The 17,688-nt window shown below is 44.5% G+C and overlaps 1 protein-coding gene and 1 pseudogene across 1 annotated transcript; one reads left to right on the top strand and one right to left on the bottom strand.

Moving 5' to 3' along the window:
- Positions 1 to 15,596: 15,596 nt before the first annotated feature.
- Positions 15,597 to 15,702, bottom strand: LOC137811528 (small nucleolar RNA R71; annotated as a pseudogene).
- A 42-nt stretch (positions 15,703 to 15,744) lies between these two features.
- LOC137838130 (uncharacterized) lies at positions 15,745 to 16,479 on the top strand. The gene has a single exon (XM_068647370.1). The coding sequence runs from the start codon at positions 15,745 to 15,747 to the stop codon at positions 16,477 to 16,479; it is 735 nt and encodes a 244-aa protein (XP_068503471.1).
- The last annotated feature ends 1,209 nt before the right edge of the window (positions 16,480 to 17,688 follow it).

Here is a 17,688-nt window from a genome sequence, read left to right as displayed (position 1 = left end):
CAGGGGCAAATTGAAGAACTCAAGCTAAATTCTGCTCAGATTCTGGCTGCTGGATTCGAAGCTGCGCAGGAACAATTTGCTTGCCTATTCCCCGATCTGGATCTCAGCCTGGTGTCGCTGAACAACGAAGTAGTAGATGGAAAGGTCGTTCCTGCTGAAGACTAATCAACTCCACTTCATCTGCTACTTTTATGATTTCCCTTGTATATACCTTGTAATAAACTCGTGCATATGTGCTTTTAACATATACTTATCTCAATGACAAAGTTTGGATATTCCCTCTCCTGACTTCTTTAAGCGCTTTAACCTTCTTTGCATGTTTAACTTTGTCGGATTTAACTTAACGATTTTGCAAATACGACTTTTGACTTAACTGCTTCGAACCGCTTCAAACTTAAGCAATAATCACTTTAAACAACTTGTACTCTTAAGGCAACTAACCTTATTGTAAGAATACCTTTCAAGCAACGAACTGTAACTCAGTTATTGGCTCAAACACCGTCCCACTCGACCTGCTTCATCAAACAAGTCTTTTAACCTTCTCGCCGCTGTTTGAACTCTTCCCGATCGCCAAGAACTCTTGGTAACATCAGCTTTTCCTAGCCTCATGCTTTGGCAATTGTTTCTTTGCATGGGGGCAGAGACGCCTTTTGGGATCTCTCTTTACCCTCCTGGACTTCAGAACAAAGACCGGCTGACTAGGCGTTCTCTTCGAACCTACCTTAGCCACCTTCCAAACTTCTTCCACCCTCTGCGCCATACCTGAACTCGTTCGAGACGAGAAGGATTTTATCTTGCCTAAGCTCGCACGTAAGCGAGAAGGTCTTTAACTCGCCTGAACTCGCTCATCGGCGAGAAGGTCTTTATCTGGTGCCTCAACTTGCCCAGGGTGTACATCTCCCCCCCCTGGATGCACTGAGGACCTTTCTCTTTCTCGCCTGCACTCGCTCGACGGCGAGGAGGTCTTTAACTGGCCTTAACTCGCTCGACGGCGAGAAGGACTTTATCTGGTGCCTCAACTTGCCCAGGGTGTACATCTCCTCCCCCCTGGATGCACTGAGGACCTTTCTCTTTCTCGCCTGCACTCGCTCGACGGCGAGGAGGTCTTTAACTGGCCTTAACTCGCTCGACAGCGAGAAGGACTTTATCTGGTGCCTCAACTTGCCCAGGGTGTACATCTCCTCCCCCCTGGATGCACTGAGGACCTTTCTCTTTCTCGCCTGCACTCGCTCGACAACGAGGAGGTCTTTATCTTGCCTCAAAACGCGCGAGGGCGTCGAGGTCTTTCATCTGGTGCCTCCGATCTCCGAAAGACGATGAGGACTTTAAAACTTTAACTGGTGCCTCCAATCGCCGAAAAACGATGAGGACTTAAAACTTTAACTGATGCCTCCAATCGTCGAAAAACGATGAGGACTTAAAAACTTTAACTGATGCCTCCAATCGCCAAAAAACGATGAGGACTTAAAAACTTTAACTGATGCCTCCAATCGCCGAAAAACGATGAGGACTTAAAAACTTTAACTGAAAGCATGCGATATATCTTTTCTTGCCTTAAATCACTTACAAGTGACAAGGTCTTTCTTCAAAACTTTTGGGAAACAGCAAACATGCAACCAGAAAACGCCTTATACTTCGAAAACTCTTCTTTTATTGGGTGGCCTCATTAAAAACCTTCCTTAGGGAAAAAAGAGTGCCCCCTTGAATCTGTTTTAACAGAGACATTGTAATATAACCTTTGTGTTTGTCTTTACTTACAAAGCTCTTAACTATAGTACAACTTCAGGTGTGTGGCGTTCCAGGCGCGAGGGATCGCCCCTCCTTCCAGCGTCTCTAAGCGGTAGGCCCCGTTCCCGAGCGCCTCGGTTATTCTGAACGGTCCAGTCCACTTGGGTGACAGCTTATTCTCCATCTCGTACTGGTGGGCCTTCCTCATCACCAAGTCGCCTTCTCTAAACTGCCTTGGCATCACCTTTGAGTTGTATCTTCGTTCAACCCTTCTCTTCACAGCTTCAGCCTTCAACCTCGCCTCTTCCCTGACCTCATCCAGTAGATCCAGGTTCAGCCTTCTTTCTTCATTCGAGTCTTCCTCTACGAAGTTCTGGAATCTCGGCGAGCTCTCCTGGATCTCCACCGGAATCATGGAATCACACCCATAGACCAAGCTGAACGGGGTCTCATGGGTTCCTGACTGCTCGGTGGTGTGATACGCCCAGACTATACGGGGCACCTCCTCGGCCCAACTTCCCTTGGCTTTCTCAAGCCTTCTCTTCAAACCTCTCAACAACACCCGATTAGCTGACTCCACCTGGCCATTTGTCTGAGGGTGCTCGACGGATGCAAACACTTGTTGAATTCCCACCCCTTCGCAAAGCTTCTTCAACAGGTGGCTTGCAAACTGCGTCCCATTATCTGACACCAGGCGTTTAGGCACTCCAAACCGGCACACGATGTTCTTCCATACAAAACCTTCGATCTTGTGTGCGGTGATCTGGGCCACTGGTTCTGTTTCAATCCACTTGGTGAAATACTCAATCGCCACCACCAAGTACTTCATCTGCCTGATCGCCAGCGGGAAAGGTCCCAGGATGTCGATTCCCCAAGTATGAAACGGCCAAGGGCTATAGATCGACTTCAACTCCTCGGGAGGTGCCTTATGCCAATCGGCGTGCTGCTGGCATTGTTTACAACATTGGGCATATTTCTTGCAATCTTCTCTCATGGATGGCCAGTAGTAGCCGGCACGGAGAGTCCTCGCGGCCAGAGCTCGACCCCCGACGTGGCTTCCGCATATACCCTCGTGGAGCTCTGCCATGATCCTCGTGCACTTCTCGCCGTGTATACATTCCAGGAGCGGGTGAGTGAACCCAAACCTGTACAGATCGCCATCAATCAACGTATACTTGCTGGAATTTTTCTTTACCTTCCTAGCTTCTATCGGATCCAGCGGGAGGAGGCCATCTGCCAGGCACCGTTTGTATTGTGTTATCCAAGTGTCTGGCTCATGGGTGGTGCAGACCTGCATCACATCCACCTTCTCTCCTCGACATGCTCTAATTCTCGGCGATCTCAGCGTTTCTTGCGTCAAGGACTTATGGCTTCTCGCTACTCTCTCCGTCGACTTGCTTATTTGAAGGACCACGTGATCTGCTACAAATGCCCTTGGCGTCTTCAGAGTTTCTTGAATCACCGTCCTCTGCCTACCCCCCTTGCCTGAGCTGGCGAGCTTAGCAAGCAAGTCAGCTCGGGCATTCTGCTCTCTGGGCACATGTACTACTTCAAAGGAGGCAAAAGAACTCTTCAATTCCTGCACATACGCCAAGTAAGCCGCCATTTGTGGATCTTTAGCCTGGAACTCGCTTGTTACTTGCCCCGTGACTAGCAGCGAGTCACTCTTAGCCATCAGCACCCTAGCTCCCATCTCCTTGGCCAGCAAAATCCCGGCGATCAGCGCCTCATACTCTGCTTGATTGTTGCTGGCTTTGAAGGTAAATCTCAACGATTGTTCGATCAGCACGCCGTTGGGTCCTTCCAATATGACTCCAGCACCGCTGCCCTGCTGGTTCGACGATCCATCCACCGAAAGTACCCAACGGAAATCGTCTCCTTCAACCCGCGTCGCCTCTGATGAGAGCTCAACCACGAAATCTGCAAAGATTTGCCCCTTGATCGGGCCTCGGGGCTCGTACTTAATATCAAACTCTGACAACTCCACCGCCCACTTCACCATCCTTCCCGCAACGTCGGGTTTCTTCAAGACCTTCTGGATGGGCAGGTCAGTCATCACCAGTATTGTGAAACTGTGGAAGTAGTGGCGCAACCTCCTCGCCGAAAACACCATAGCCAGCGCAGCCTTCTCCAGGGCCTGATATCTCGTTTCTGGGCCCTGCAACACCTTGCTCACAAAATAAATAGGCTTCTGAGCCTGATCTTGATCCTGGGCGAGCACCGCACTCACCGCCCTCTCGGTCACAGCAAAATACAACCTGAGAGGGATTCCCGCTAGCGGTTTGCACAGAACCGGCGGGCTCGCCAGATACTCCTTCAGTTTGACGAAAGCTTCCTCGCATTCTTTCGTCCAAGCAAACTTATTATTGCGCCGCAGACATTGAAAATAGGGATGCCCCTTTTCTCCGCTAGCTGACACGAAGCGAGATAGGGCTGCCATCCGACCTGTTAGCTGCTGGACTTCTTTCACTGTAGCCGGGCTCCTCATCGCCAAGATGGCGGCACACTTGTCTGGGTTGGCTTCTATTCCTCTTTCAGTCAAGAGGAAACCCAAAAACTTTCCAGCCTCCACGCTGAAAATGCATTTCTCCGGATTGAGCTTTAACTTGAACTTGGCGATCGTCGTGAACAATTCTTCCAAGTCTGCAACGTGCTTGCTTTTCTCCTGCGAGGTCACGACCATGTCATCGACGTAGGCTTGCACGTTCCTTCCCAGCATCGGTGCAAGTACTCGATCCATCAGCCTCTGGTACGTGGCCCCCGCGTTCTTCAGCCCAAACGGCATCACCTTATAGCAATAACACGATCTCTCCGTCATGAAGGTTGTCTTCTCTTCATCCATGGGATGCATCTTGATCTGATTATAGCCTGAGAAGGCATCCAGGAAACTCAGCAACTTGCACCCTGCAGCACTATCAACCAGGGCATCAATGCTTGGTAAAGGATACGAATCCTTCGGGCAAGCTTTGTTCAGGTCGGTGAAATCGACGCACATGCACCATTTCCCGTTACTCTTCTTCACCAGCACGACATTTGCCAACCATTCAGGGTACTGGACTTCCCTGATGTGGCCTGCAGCGAGGAGTTTCTGTGTTTCGTCCCTGATCGCCTGCCTCCTCTCCTCGTTGAACTTTCTTCTCCTTTGTCGCACCGGTCTCACCATGTTGTCCATCGCCAGATGATGGCACAAGAAGTCGGGATCAATCCCGGGCATGTCCGAAGCGGACCATGCAAACGCGTCCAGATGCCGCTCAATCACCTTGGCGATCTGGTCCTGGAGATCGACCTCCAGAGATCTTCCTAGCTTGAAGATTTTTCCTCCGATCTCCTTTTCGAGCCACTGCTCGACAGTTTTAGGCCTGGATTCTCTGGCGATCACCGCCCTGGCGATTCCCTGTTCCCTTGCTTCCTCGGGGCGATTCCGCGCCTCTTCCTCCTCCAGGCCAGCATTCCTCTCCCCTAGCTCAGCGTCTACCATCTCTACATCCCTTCCGGCGGCCTCCTCTGTTACCGGCGGTCTGGGCTTCACACCGGGAGGCGGGGTGGTTGTTACATAACTCACTGATCTTTTGTTTTTCAGGCTATTCTCATAGCACCTTTTCGCTTCTTTCTGATCAGACTTGATCGTGATCACCACCCCTTCCATGGACGGCAACTTTACCTTCATGTGCCGAGTTGACGGAATGGCGCCTATCCTGTTAAGCGTGGGCCTTCCCAACAGGATGTTATACGCTGAGGGGGTGTTTACGATGAGGTACTTGATTTTCTCCGTCCTCGACCCAGCCTCATCTGTAAACGTGGTTCTCAGCTCAATGTACCCCCTGACCTCCACCTGGTCACCAGCGAACCCATATAAGCACCCTCCATAGGGCCTTAGCTGGTCAAGGGGCAATTCCAGCTGCGTGAAAGTCGGCCAGAACATCACGTCTGTCGAGCTTCCTTGGTCCACCAGAACTCTGTGGACCTTCCTTCCCGCTGTAACCAATGAAATAACTATGGGATCGTTGTCATGAGGCACAACGTCCCGAAGATCCTGCTTTGTGAACGTAATGTCCACTTCCGGCGAGTGATCTTCAAACATGTCCACTGTCATCACCGATCGCGCATACTTTTTCCTCTGCGATGCGGTGCATCCACCACCTGAGAAACCCCCTGCAATGGTGTGGATCTCCCCGTGGATAGGAATCTCGTGTTGCTGGGCTTCTCCACCTACTGGCTGGGAACTCGACGCTCCCCCCGTCCTCCTGTCCAGCAGATAGTCATTTAGGAACCCGCTCTTAACCAGATCGTCGAGCTGGTATCCTAAAGACAAACACGAGTCCAAAGTGTGGCCAAAACACTGGTGGAACTCACACCAGGCATCCGGCTTTGACCCCAGCACCTTGTCGCCCACCTTCTCAGGCGCTTTCAACCTAGCAGATATGTTAGGAATGGCGATCAGATCCGCTAATCCCATGACAAATTTGTGCTTAGGCGGGCGATTGTATTCCCGGCGTGCTGGTTACTGGCGTGCTTGGCTTCTTCCCTTGTTTCTCCTATCGTAAGGGTGGCGAGTCCTTTGGTCTTTCCTGGTCGCCGCCGCCGTTTCCAGCACCCTCTGCGGCTGGATCCTGGTCTGGGCGCGTGGCCTGGCGGGAGCCACGCTGCCTCTTTTCTCGGCGACTTCACTCTCGTCGGCGATGTGAGCCACCGCAAGTCGCCTGACTTCAGCAAATGTCGCGGGGTGAGCCCTGATCAAGGCCTCGCAGAATGGTCCTGGCTGCACGCCCTTCTTGAATGCATAGACCAGCATTTCCTCATCCTTGGCCGGCGATCTGACCATCTGCGCCCCAAAGCGATTCAGGTAGTCTCTGAGGGACTCTCCCTGGTACTGCCTTATATCAAACAGATCATAAGACACCCTGGGCGGTGCCTTATTCACAATGTACTGCTCAACGAAGATCTTCGAGAACTGTTGAAAATTGGTTATGTGGCCGTTAGGCAGGCTTACAAACCACTCCATCGCCGTTCCCTGGAGCGTACTCACAAACATCTTGCAGTAGACGGCGTCTGACCCTCCCGACAGCATCATCTGCGTATGGAACGTGGTCAGATGAGCCTCTGGATCCTCCACGCCGGTAAAGACAGCCTTAACCGGAACCACGCTCGTGGGAATTGGCGTGTCGGTAATTGCCTGAACGAAAGGCATTGGGAAAACACGAGGTGGCGTCGACGGCGCCGCCTCTTCAACAGAAGAACGTCCTTGCTGCTCCTGAAGAGCTCGACGCAGCTCCTCAGTCACCTTGCTGAGCTCCTCGTTTCTGGCGCGAGAGGCGACCAGGTCCTCATGTATCCTCGCCTGCTCTACGCGCGAGGCTTCCACAGTTGCCTGCAACGAGCGCATCATCTCTGCCATCTGCGCCATGGTCATGGCGGCGTCGCCTTCAGCAGCGACAGGCGCCACGGGACTGGAACGATTGCTTCTCATTTTTCTCATTAACTTCAGCGAATCACAGGAATGCAGCGAACAACACTTCAGCCTCGATCGAATCAGCGATCAATCGGAGAAAAAAGCGCGAAAGTTGCGCAAGAAAACTCAAGAACACCGTAAGCCTTCAAAGAAAACCACAGCTTCGCCAAAAACCACCGCTTCTCCGCGAACAATCCAAACAAGCGAAAGAACTCGAACCTCCACCAAACAGATCACGTACAAACAGCGGGAAACCTTACTCCACCGATCGAAAAGCCAAACGAACGGCACAAAACGCAAATTCACCGAACGAAACTCAAGCAAACAGCGAACGATGGTTGCACCAGCACACAACCATGCAGAAAACTTCGAAAACTTCCAAGAACTCACGCTGTGGATGGGAGCAAGTTTTACACGGCCCCACGGTGGGCGCCTGATGATCCTGCCTGTTGACCGGAACGCTGGAAACCGCCTCATCAAAGGATCGACGTGCGCACCGCTTCTCACTTTCGTTCCTCTCCGGGATCTACCTCAAGAACCTGCAAAGAAACAGAGCGACGCCGCTGCGGCCGATCGCACTCCAACGCTCAAGTCAGTGACGGTATCACCAAAAACTAAGAGAACAAGAACCGTGCAAATCCTCTCTCACAGTCAGCTCTATCACTCGCAAGCGTAAAGTGTATAAACTGAACGTGCGTACCTCAGAAAGTTTGTTAAGAACTCTTATATACCTGGTAGCTTTCTCTCTCCTGGCAGTTACAGACTTGGACACGTGGCTCACATCCAACTGTACACGTGCCATCATCTGGAGGCTCCCTGACTTGGCGCTGCTTCTACTCTCATTTTGGCTAAGTTACTTATGCATGGTACTGCCCAGTGCATAGCTAACTTAGGAGTGCGATCTCTACTGGAACTGGCGAGTTAGGGGCCTTCATACACCTTCCCTGTGGTCTCGCCGGCCGCCTTCACAATCTGCTTCTCCTTCATCTTCGGCGATGTGCTCGCTCTGGCGATCTCCAATGACTAGGTCGTCTGAATCTACATCTGGCGACTTCATCTTCAACCTGGCGATCGCCGATTCTGGTAAGCTGGAAATCGGAACACGCCAATATAACAACTGGCGACTACACAAGCCCCCCGACTTCCTTCCCTTCTGCCAACCTGGCGCCTTGTCAATACGCCTATACTGTAGGAGGATGCCACGTCATCACACCCGACCACCAGGGCGGTACAAGTTTGTCTTACATATAGTATTCCTTTTGCAATTACCTTTCCTTGCTTATACCTTTTCTTGTTTGTCTTTATTGTTTCATTGGTTTTGTGGTGGTTGCTTTTGAGATTGGTGTGCTTGCTTTGACATCTTTCATTTGAGGATTCCAAGGCCTCAAGATCAGATTGGTGCAAGGACATTATTTCTTTGAGAGTGACCTCTCTTTTCTGCCTCCATTCACTTCGGCAATTTCATTGCCAAGCTCACTGTTTTTGCTAATTTTGTTTCTTAACTTGTTCGCTGTTTTTTATTTGCAAAATGGCTGGCTATTCAAGTGGTGCATCTTACAAACAACATTCTCCTTCCAAAGCTTCAGTCCTTGGTGAAGAAGAACATAGAATAAGGAGGCATCACCATCATTCTCATGAAGAGAGCTATAACCGTGACCAAAGATATCACCAAGTGTTCAACATTGCTTGTAAAAAAGTCCTTAGTTTTAATGGTGATAGTGATCCTAAGGTGTATTTAGATTGGGATCCTAAGGTTGACCATTATTTTCATGTGTATAAGGTCCAAGATGACGATAAACTTAGGCTAGTTTCTTCATCCTTTGTGGGCTATGCCAAAGAATGGTGGCATAAAATTGCAATGGACTTTATATATCGCAAGAAACCTCCCGTGGTTTCTTGGAATGCTTTGAAAGAGTGTATGCGCGCGAGGTTTGTTCCTCTTTCTAGGAAGGAACACTTGTTGAAGTTCCAAAGGCTTCCTCAAGGACATAGGATGGTAGATGAATACTTTAAAGATTTTGAAACAACTTTGACTAAAATGAATATGCATGCTAATGAAGAGTCAAAGATTAAATGGTTTGTACGTGGTTTGAGAAGAGAAATTAGAGACTTTGTAGAATTAAATGAGTATTCTTCTTTAAAGAAAGTGTTTCACAAAGCCATCAAAGTAGAATTATATCTTTTGAAAAAAACTTTCAAAAATACTCATGATGATGATTTCTACAACTCTTCTAGGAAGGATGCAAACAAAATTTCTACTCAAATTTCTCCTTCCAATTTTTCCAAACAAACCATGTTTCCAAAAAAAGTTTCTACTACAAATCCTTCTACTCCTAAGTCACCTACCAAAACTTCAAATATCAAATGTTTTAAATGTTTAGGTTTTGGGCACATAGCTCTTCATTGTCCACAAAAGCAAATCTTAAAAATAAACAAGGTAAAACAAGACCTAACTCACCCACGTACCACAAGTAAAAATGAAAAAGACAAAGAAGGCCAAGTTGACATGGGTCTTATCCTTCCACATCCAAGGTGTTTTCCTTCCTTATCTTTTTCATTACCAAAGCTTCTTACTTCACCACCATCTTGGTTAAAAAATGTTAGGGATGATTTGTTCATACCTCCTAATGGTTGTCACCATTTAAGAGGCCTTTTTCCAAAAGATATCATCATTCCCAAACAAATTTTTCCAATTTGGTCGATTTCTAGAACCTCCTTTTCTGATATCCCATTGTTTCCAAATGCTAAGTCATGTTTACCTTTTTCTTCCACTTTTAATTGTAAAAATAAACTGACTTTGTTATATGCAGGGATTCAGAATTCGTGGATGAATTCTCTCCAACTCGAGGAGTATGATGAGAATCAAATAAAGGAGGCTTTTATTAATGGAGGAAGAGGACATCCACCCTTACATTTGAAGTTCTTCCTTCTAGTCTTCTCAAAATTAAAAGAAGACATAAAATAAAGATGAGGCCCAAGCCCAAAGCCCAAGCCCAAGCCCAAGAAGGCCAAAGCCCAAAGAGCCCAAGTCCATCCCATGAGGGGCAATGCCAAGCTTTGAAATACTCTTGTATAGTTTTAGGAGGTGTGGTTATTAAATAAAGGAGTGTGAAAATGTAAAATAAAGTCACATTACCCATGTGACTTAGGAGAGTGGTGTAGGTGTAGTTTTTGGGAGGTGTCATAGTAGAAAAAGGTCACACCTCCCATGTGACTTGTTTTTGGTGGGAATTTCAAATGAGTTTATTTGAAATTTCCCACCTATTTTTCAGCACCTTAGGCTATAAATAGAGGTGCTTCCTTTGTAAAATTCAGATTGGAATTAATCTAAGAAAACTCTACTCAAATTTTGAGTGAACTTTGGAGAGCTTTTGGAGCCTTCTTCTCTAGTCTTATCTTGATGGATCAATGGAGTCCTCAAGTGGCGGCATCACTCTTATCTAGGAGCATTCCACACTTCTAGTGGTGAGATCATCCAACATTCTTCCATCTTCATGAGCACTCTCTTCTCCTTCCTTCCTTCTCTTTCAATTGCTTTTGTTGTCTTGTGTTCTTGAGTATTTTTTGGTTCGGTTTTTCTGTTTTTCCAGCACCTATTGTTTCTGTTCTTGCCTTTTAATTTCAGTTTTGTTCGGTTCATTTGTGTGCTTAAACATTTCTGTTCGATTCCTTTTAATTTCACCTCTTTTGTTCGGTTCAATTTGACTAAAATTGGTTCATCCAAATGAGTTTGGGATTTGGTACTAGTTTTTGGTGAGTTCTTGTCTTAGAACAATGATCCAACTCTAAGAAAAGTGCCTCTATAATGTCCAACTCAAGGTGATTCCTAAGAAGGTCAAGAACCTTTCTCTATATGGCTATTGGAATCACATCACAACTCATCTAGGGACTTAGGCTTGGTGAGCTTGACCTTCTCCGCCCAGTACAAGGGGAAGTCGTCAAGAGCGGTGCGGTCGTAGTCAGAGTAGCATACTCTGAAGAATTTGCCCTTCCACCCCTTATAGGATTGCTGGAACAAAGTTAGAAGGACCCTCCCTGCAATGCTGCTGAAGCTCACCCAGAGGCTCTTTCCCTACTTTTTCACCTAAAAAAAGTGAAGGAAGATGTCGACGGAGGGAGCTTGTCCAAAGTATCCGCACAAGATGCCGAATGCTTTGACGAAAGCCCAACTGTTGGGGTGAAGCTGGGCGGGGGCAACGTTGATCTCTGTTAAGAGTTCCCGCTCAAACCCAGAGAAAGGCAAGCGCATCCCAATGCGCTTGAAGACCGTCTGATAGAAGAATAAGAAGGGGATCCCGTTGTTGGACATCTCACCCCCACACACAGGCTCACCTGGGGTGTAGGGAAGCACAGAAATGTCCTCATCGTGCCTCCTCGCAAAGGCACGATGCTGATAGACGTTGGGTCCGTCAATGTGATCCCTCCAATCCTTCATGGAGGTCAGGCTCGAGCACTCATCGAGCAGCTCATCGGAGGCCCAGGGGTAAAGGGCTTTGTAGTTGACCCTTGGGGGAGGTGGATTGGTTGTCGTTTAGTACGCGCCATTGATGAAAGTTGGAGAATGAAGAAGGAAAAAAGGTTTAGCAAACGAGGGTTAAGGCGAAAAGGGAAAGGAAACCCTAAGAGAGACCCTACCCACGTGAGAAACTGAGAGGAAGGGAAACAGAGAAATGAGGAAGAAGAAGTGCAAATGCGAAAAAAAAAATAAACAAGCCCAGGCAGTTATATCAGTGAAAAAGTTAAAGGGAAGAGCCATTGAAGGAGAAAAATCATACCTTTCGAGTATCGGGTTTGGTGGAGATTGGAAGTGCGAAGAGGAGAACAAAGATTGCAGAGAAAGCTTGGGAAGATGAACAGTAGAGGGAATGAGAAGAGTGAATAAAACAGTGGTTTGGAGCGCGCGTTTTCGAAAGGTATAACGTTAACTTGAGGAGCGCGAGAGGCGTTAAGTTGTGGCCGTGCGATTGGGCCACGCGTCAAGAGATTAAAGCATAACTTAAAGTGTCACATCCCCAGCGCAGAGAATGTCACGTCAGCTGCTCAGAGAATGTCACGTCATCAGGAGTGCCACGTGGATGGTGGGGCGAGGCCTTAGTCTTTTTGCTGAAACAAGTGTCAGCTCAAGACTGGGGGGCTTGTGTAACGTCCCGTCCCCGAGCGTTGACCAAATTCAAAGTCAAAGTCAAAGTAAAACACGTGGTGGGACCCGCCAGAAGTGGGCGTCGCCAGAGGTAGGTGTCGCCAAAGGTAGGTGTCGCCAATAGGTTGACCACTTTGGGCGTCGCCAGAAGTGGGCATCGCCAGAGGTAGGTGTCGCCAGGTGTGGGCGTCGCCATGTTGAGGCGCCGCTGACGTCACCCCCCGATACCCACGGGTAGGGAAGACCGTGGAGGGGGCGACACAATCAGAGGTCACGGTATAGGCAAGGAGGCCTCGGGCCCTAGGACCTCAGAATAGTAATGAAGAAAAGGGTGGCTTCAAGGCCATAGTCCCAGTATCAGCAGGGGGTAGCCTGCCTCGTGAAGTACCCACGCCACCTCTAGAGAATCCCTGGGACAGATACAACCCAGGGGCGAACCATGTGCATGGTACGAGAGGAAGGCAGATACACTCCCAGGGCGAGTGACTAGAAGCTGGGGCGCATGAGTTGGCACCCAGGTAGTCACCCCTCGCGCCAGATGCACTCCAGAGAAGGAGGACTTACACGTTGGAGTTTCCCTAAGTTGGGTTACAGCGTGGTAAGGCCCTCCACGTGGAATGGCGGTTAAGTCAGAAGGACACGTGGCAGTAAGCACTGAAACATCAAGGTATATAAGCTTCTCTGAAAGTTTACTAAGGTACGTCTTTCAGTTGCACGCTTTACTCAGTTTACACACTCACTCAATATCAGCAATCTTAGTGTTGGTGTGTTGGCCAAGAAGAGTGTGTGTCTTGAGGTGTTCAAGGTCACTTTCTTGGTTGTGTTCTAAGTGATCAAGTTGTGATTGCTTAGTGGATTTCCTCAAGGTTTCTGAGAAGACTGGATGTAGCTCTGGATTTGGAGTGAACCAGTGATAAGTGTCTAATTTTCGTAACATTTCATATTAAAATATAGACACTTATGAAGATTTATTGCTAATTTACAAAAAAAATAATCCCTAATTTATGAATTTATACCTTTTTACATTTTTTATGATGTTTATTTGAATAAGAGCATTTTATTCCCAAATTTGGTGTTAATTGCAGATTTCTAGGGAGGATTGAAGATTTAGAGCAAAGGATAATAATTTGAGCTAAAAAGAAAAGGATAGAAGGTCCCAGAATGGAAAAAGATGCAAAGAAAGATTGGGCCTTTTTTTATGTTTTATCACTTAGCCCATTAGCGCGACACAAGAAGGAACCTAACCCTAGAAAATTAGGATAAATAGGGGGCTAGAGGTTCAACCCTAGTGTGCCAGATTGAGAGGAAAACACCATAGAGTGAATTGTAACCCAATTGGGAGAATGGAAGGTGATAGAAGTATGCGTGGCTAATTCTACCCTTTGGGATTGGGAGTAATCTACTCAAACTCTTATGTATTGAGGTGATATTTTATATATTAATATTCAATTCTTGATTGATTATTGGTATTGTTGTTTTACTTTTAATTTTCCGTGACAAATTGAGAATCTTAAATCTGACCGGGAGGTATTTTTAGGGTTCGGACCTAAACAACAATACTTAACATATTTGAGTCCTAGGAATAGACTTGAAATGTTAATTGCTATTAAACGTCTGAGCTTCGTTCTAAGTTGTTCTTATAATTATGCGAGGGATCGATAGTTAGGGAACATTCTTAAGGATTTTATATGCGAGGAATCAATATAAATGATTTTTATACGGGCATCAATTTCAATTAAAGAACTTAATATTGACATGCTAATCAAAATACATGAGAGTGAGAGAGATGAAACCTAATCCCTATTTTTCCAATTGAAACAATTAATTTTTTGTCTGTTTTCTTATTGATCATCGCCAACACAACCACTTTCAATACACTTTTAATTTTTTTGTTCTATATTTAGCGATTATTGTACTTGATAATTCATTGTTCCTTGTGGGATCGATATCCGTCCTTAGGAACAATTATTACTTCTGACAAACGCGGTGCACTTGCCGTAAAAAGTCATCAAGTTTAGCCTGAATAAAAAATCTTATATGCCTCCTAATCATTTTGCAGGTTATGTATTTTTGACCTGGGGACAGGTTCTATTATTCAGGGGGCAGATCCAGCAAATGAAGCAAGACTGTAGATAAAAATTTTAACAAAATGCTAGATGACTTCTTAAGAAGAGAGGATTGAACAAAAATATGATTTTATCTCTCTGATTCTCTTTACTTTTCAGTTATTTGATTTTTTTATTTTTTATTTTTATTTTTCGTTTGCTGATTTGCTGTTATTATTTTAATTCTTATTTTGATTTTAGTTATTTCTATTTATTTTCAGATTTAGTTTGATTTTTGTTTTGATTTTATTTTAGTTCTTTTTAGGTTTAGGTAGTTTTTATTTATTTGTTTTAATTATTTATCTATTACTAGTTTTAGCTTTTATTTTTACGTTAGTTTACGTAGTATCTTTAAAATAAGTTAGTTGTTTACGTTTTGTTTTATTTGTTTTATTCTATTTTTTTTTTATTTTTAGTATTTATTTTATTCTGTTTTTATTTCTTGATTTTAGTTATTTCTCGTCTTCATTGTTTCCTTCTATTCTGTTTTAGTTTTTATTTTATTTTATTTATATAATTTTATTTTTATTTTTATTTTTGTAATATTTTTTATTTTATTTCTTTTTTTTTAATATCTTTGTTTTATTTTCTTAGTGTCATTTTAGTGTTTTGTTTTATTTTATTTTAAGTTTTAATTTATAGTTTAGGCAGTTATTGATTTTATTTTAGTTAGCAATTTAAATTTCTGTTTATTTGTTAAAATAAAAATAAAAATAAATAAATAAAAAATTAAAATTAAAATATACTCTATTTTTTTTTTCTTCTTTCCCACTACTATTTTAGGAAAGCAACATGGCAGAAGAATAAGCCAAGAAGACACTTGGAGATTATGTCATATACCAAGGACCACGGCATTATTCTAGTATCGCAATACCTGCTACCGCTAACGCCTTGGAAATAAATCCCAATTTTCTTACTCTTATCAGTGCCCATCAATTCACAGCAATGGAGCATGAAGATCCATATTCACATTTGAATACATTTTAAGAATTGGTGGGAGTAATGAGCTTTGAATCAGATGATGTTGATAATGTTTGTATGCGCTTGTTTCCTTTTTCATTGGCAGGAAAAGCTAAGGATTGGCTTAGTTCACTTCCAAATCAGAGCCTGACGAGCTGGGAGGATGTAGAAGAAAAATTTCTGCAAAGATTTATTCCAATCTCTCGCTACATTAAAGCTAAGTCTGAAATCTCTATGTTCAGACAAGGAGCAGAGGAGTCTTTTTGTGAGACATGGGAAAGATTTAAGATGATATTGAGAAAATGCCCAAATCATGGGTTTGAAGATATTGCTCAACTGATGCCGCAGCTGGTGGCACAATGATGACTCTTGATGCCGAACAAGCAACGAGGATTTTTAATGGATTGGCATCAACAGATTCTCAAGACCAGTATGATGGACGAAGTACTCGGAAGAAAGGATGGATTGAAGATACATTATTGGCTCAAAATCAAATTTTGACACAACAGGTTGAGCAGTTAACCACACAAATGGCGAAATTGTCTCAACAATTACATGTTATTCAAAGGCAGAATCAAGAATTAAGGTGCGAACTGTGTGGAGGTGAGCATTCCAGTGAGCAATGTGCTTACCAAAATAATTCTTTTGAAGAAAAAGCTTTTTACATGGAAGATCAAGGAAAGCAAGGAACTTTTCAACAACTCCAACTATTAGATCATGTGTCCCAAGAGAGAATGAGCAAAATGGAAGATTCTACAAAAAAATTTACACACACCATGTTGGTTGTGCAGAAGAACGTTGAGAATTTTGAGACACAAATTAAGCAACTTACACAAGAGTTGAGGGAACTCATGGAGAAATGTAAGTCAATCACTACAAGAAGTGGAGTAGTTGTAGGAAAGGGGATTTGTGATAATCTACAAAGTAAGGAAAGAGACATAGAGAGTGAGGAAAGAAAAATTGACAGGGAAGAAAAAAAAGAAGAGGAAGAAAAAAACAAGAGTGAAGAGGGAGAAGTGAAAGAAAAAAATGATAGGGTACAGGAAGAAAAGAAAAAAAGGAAAAAGAGAATGAAAAAAGAAGTGTTCCAATTGTAGATTTACCTTATCCACATGCTCCCTCCAGAAAGAATATAGAAGGACAGTTTATCAGATTCTGTGAAATTCTAAAACAACTAGAGATAAGTATTCCATTCACTGAAGCTTTGGAACAAATGCCTACTTATGCCAGATTTATGAAGGATTTGTTGACCAAGAAGAGAAGATTAAAAGAACAAGGAATTGTGGAGCTAGAAGCAGGATGTTGTGCCATTATTCAAAAATCATTGCCACAAAAATCTAAAGATCCTGGGAGTTTTACTTTGCCAGTCACAATAGGAAATTTTACAGTGGCCAAAGCATTACTAGATCTTGGGGCAAGCATAAATCTGATGCCACTATCTATGTTGAAGAAAATCGGGGATGTTGAAATTCTGCCTACAAGGATGACACTGCAATTAGCTGACAGATCAATAAAATATCCACATGGGATAGTAGAGGATCTTTTGGTGAAGGTAGACAAATTTTACTTCCCAGTTGATTTTGTGATCATGGACATAGAGGAAGATGTTGAAGTACCTCTTATTCTTGGACGCCCATTTATGAAGACTGCAAAAATTATGATTGATGTGGATGAAGGAAAGTTGAAGGTTCGAGTGCAGGATGAAGAAGTTAGCTTTGATGTATTTGAAGCAATGAAACATCTGATTGATCAGAATGATTGTTTTAGGATGGATGCACTGGATGAACTGTATTTGGAAAATCACAAAGAAGTATTTATAGATGATTCATTGATGAAAGCAGTCTTAAATGATAATGAAAATTGTGAGGACTGTGGGGAAAAGGAAGTCAAGGAATGTTTGTTAGAGCTGGGAAAGACAAAAGAAGTTCAACAAGGGATTTTTGATGAATTAGAACTGAACAAAGCCAACACCCCTCAGAAAATAGAGTTGAAACAGTTGCCAACTCATTTGAAATATGTTTTTCTTGAAGAAAATGGGGAGAAGCCAGTTATCATAAGCAACCATTTATCCAAAGAGGAACAACAAAAGTTGATAAAAGTGTTGATGGCAAATAGAGAAGCTATAAGATGGACATTTGCTGACTTGAAAGGTATAAGCCCAACATATTGCATGCATAAAATTCACATGGAGCAAGATTTCAAACCTGTGGCTCAACCACCAAGGCGCTTAAATCCTTCCATGAAGGAGGTTGTTAGAAAGGAGGTACAAAAGCTTTTAGAAGCAGGAATGATTTATCACATTTCAG

This window comes from Phaseolus vulgaris, chromosome 11, assembly GCF_000499845.2.
Source record: "Phaseolus vulgaris cultivar G19833 chromosome 11, P. vulgaris v2.0, whole genome shotgun sequence".
NCBI lineage: Eukaryota > Viridiplantae > Streptophyta > Magnoliopsida > Fabales > Fabaceae > Phaseolus > Phaseolus vulgaris.
Note: the sequence above shows the minus strand (reverse complement) of the source record. Positions and strands in the feature narration are given on the sequence as shown.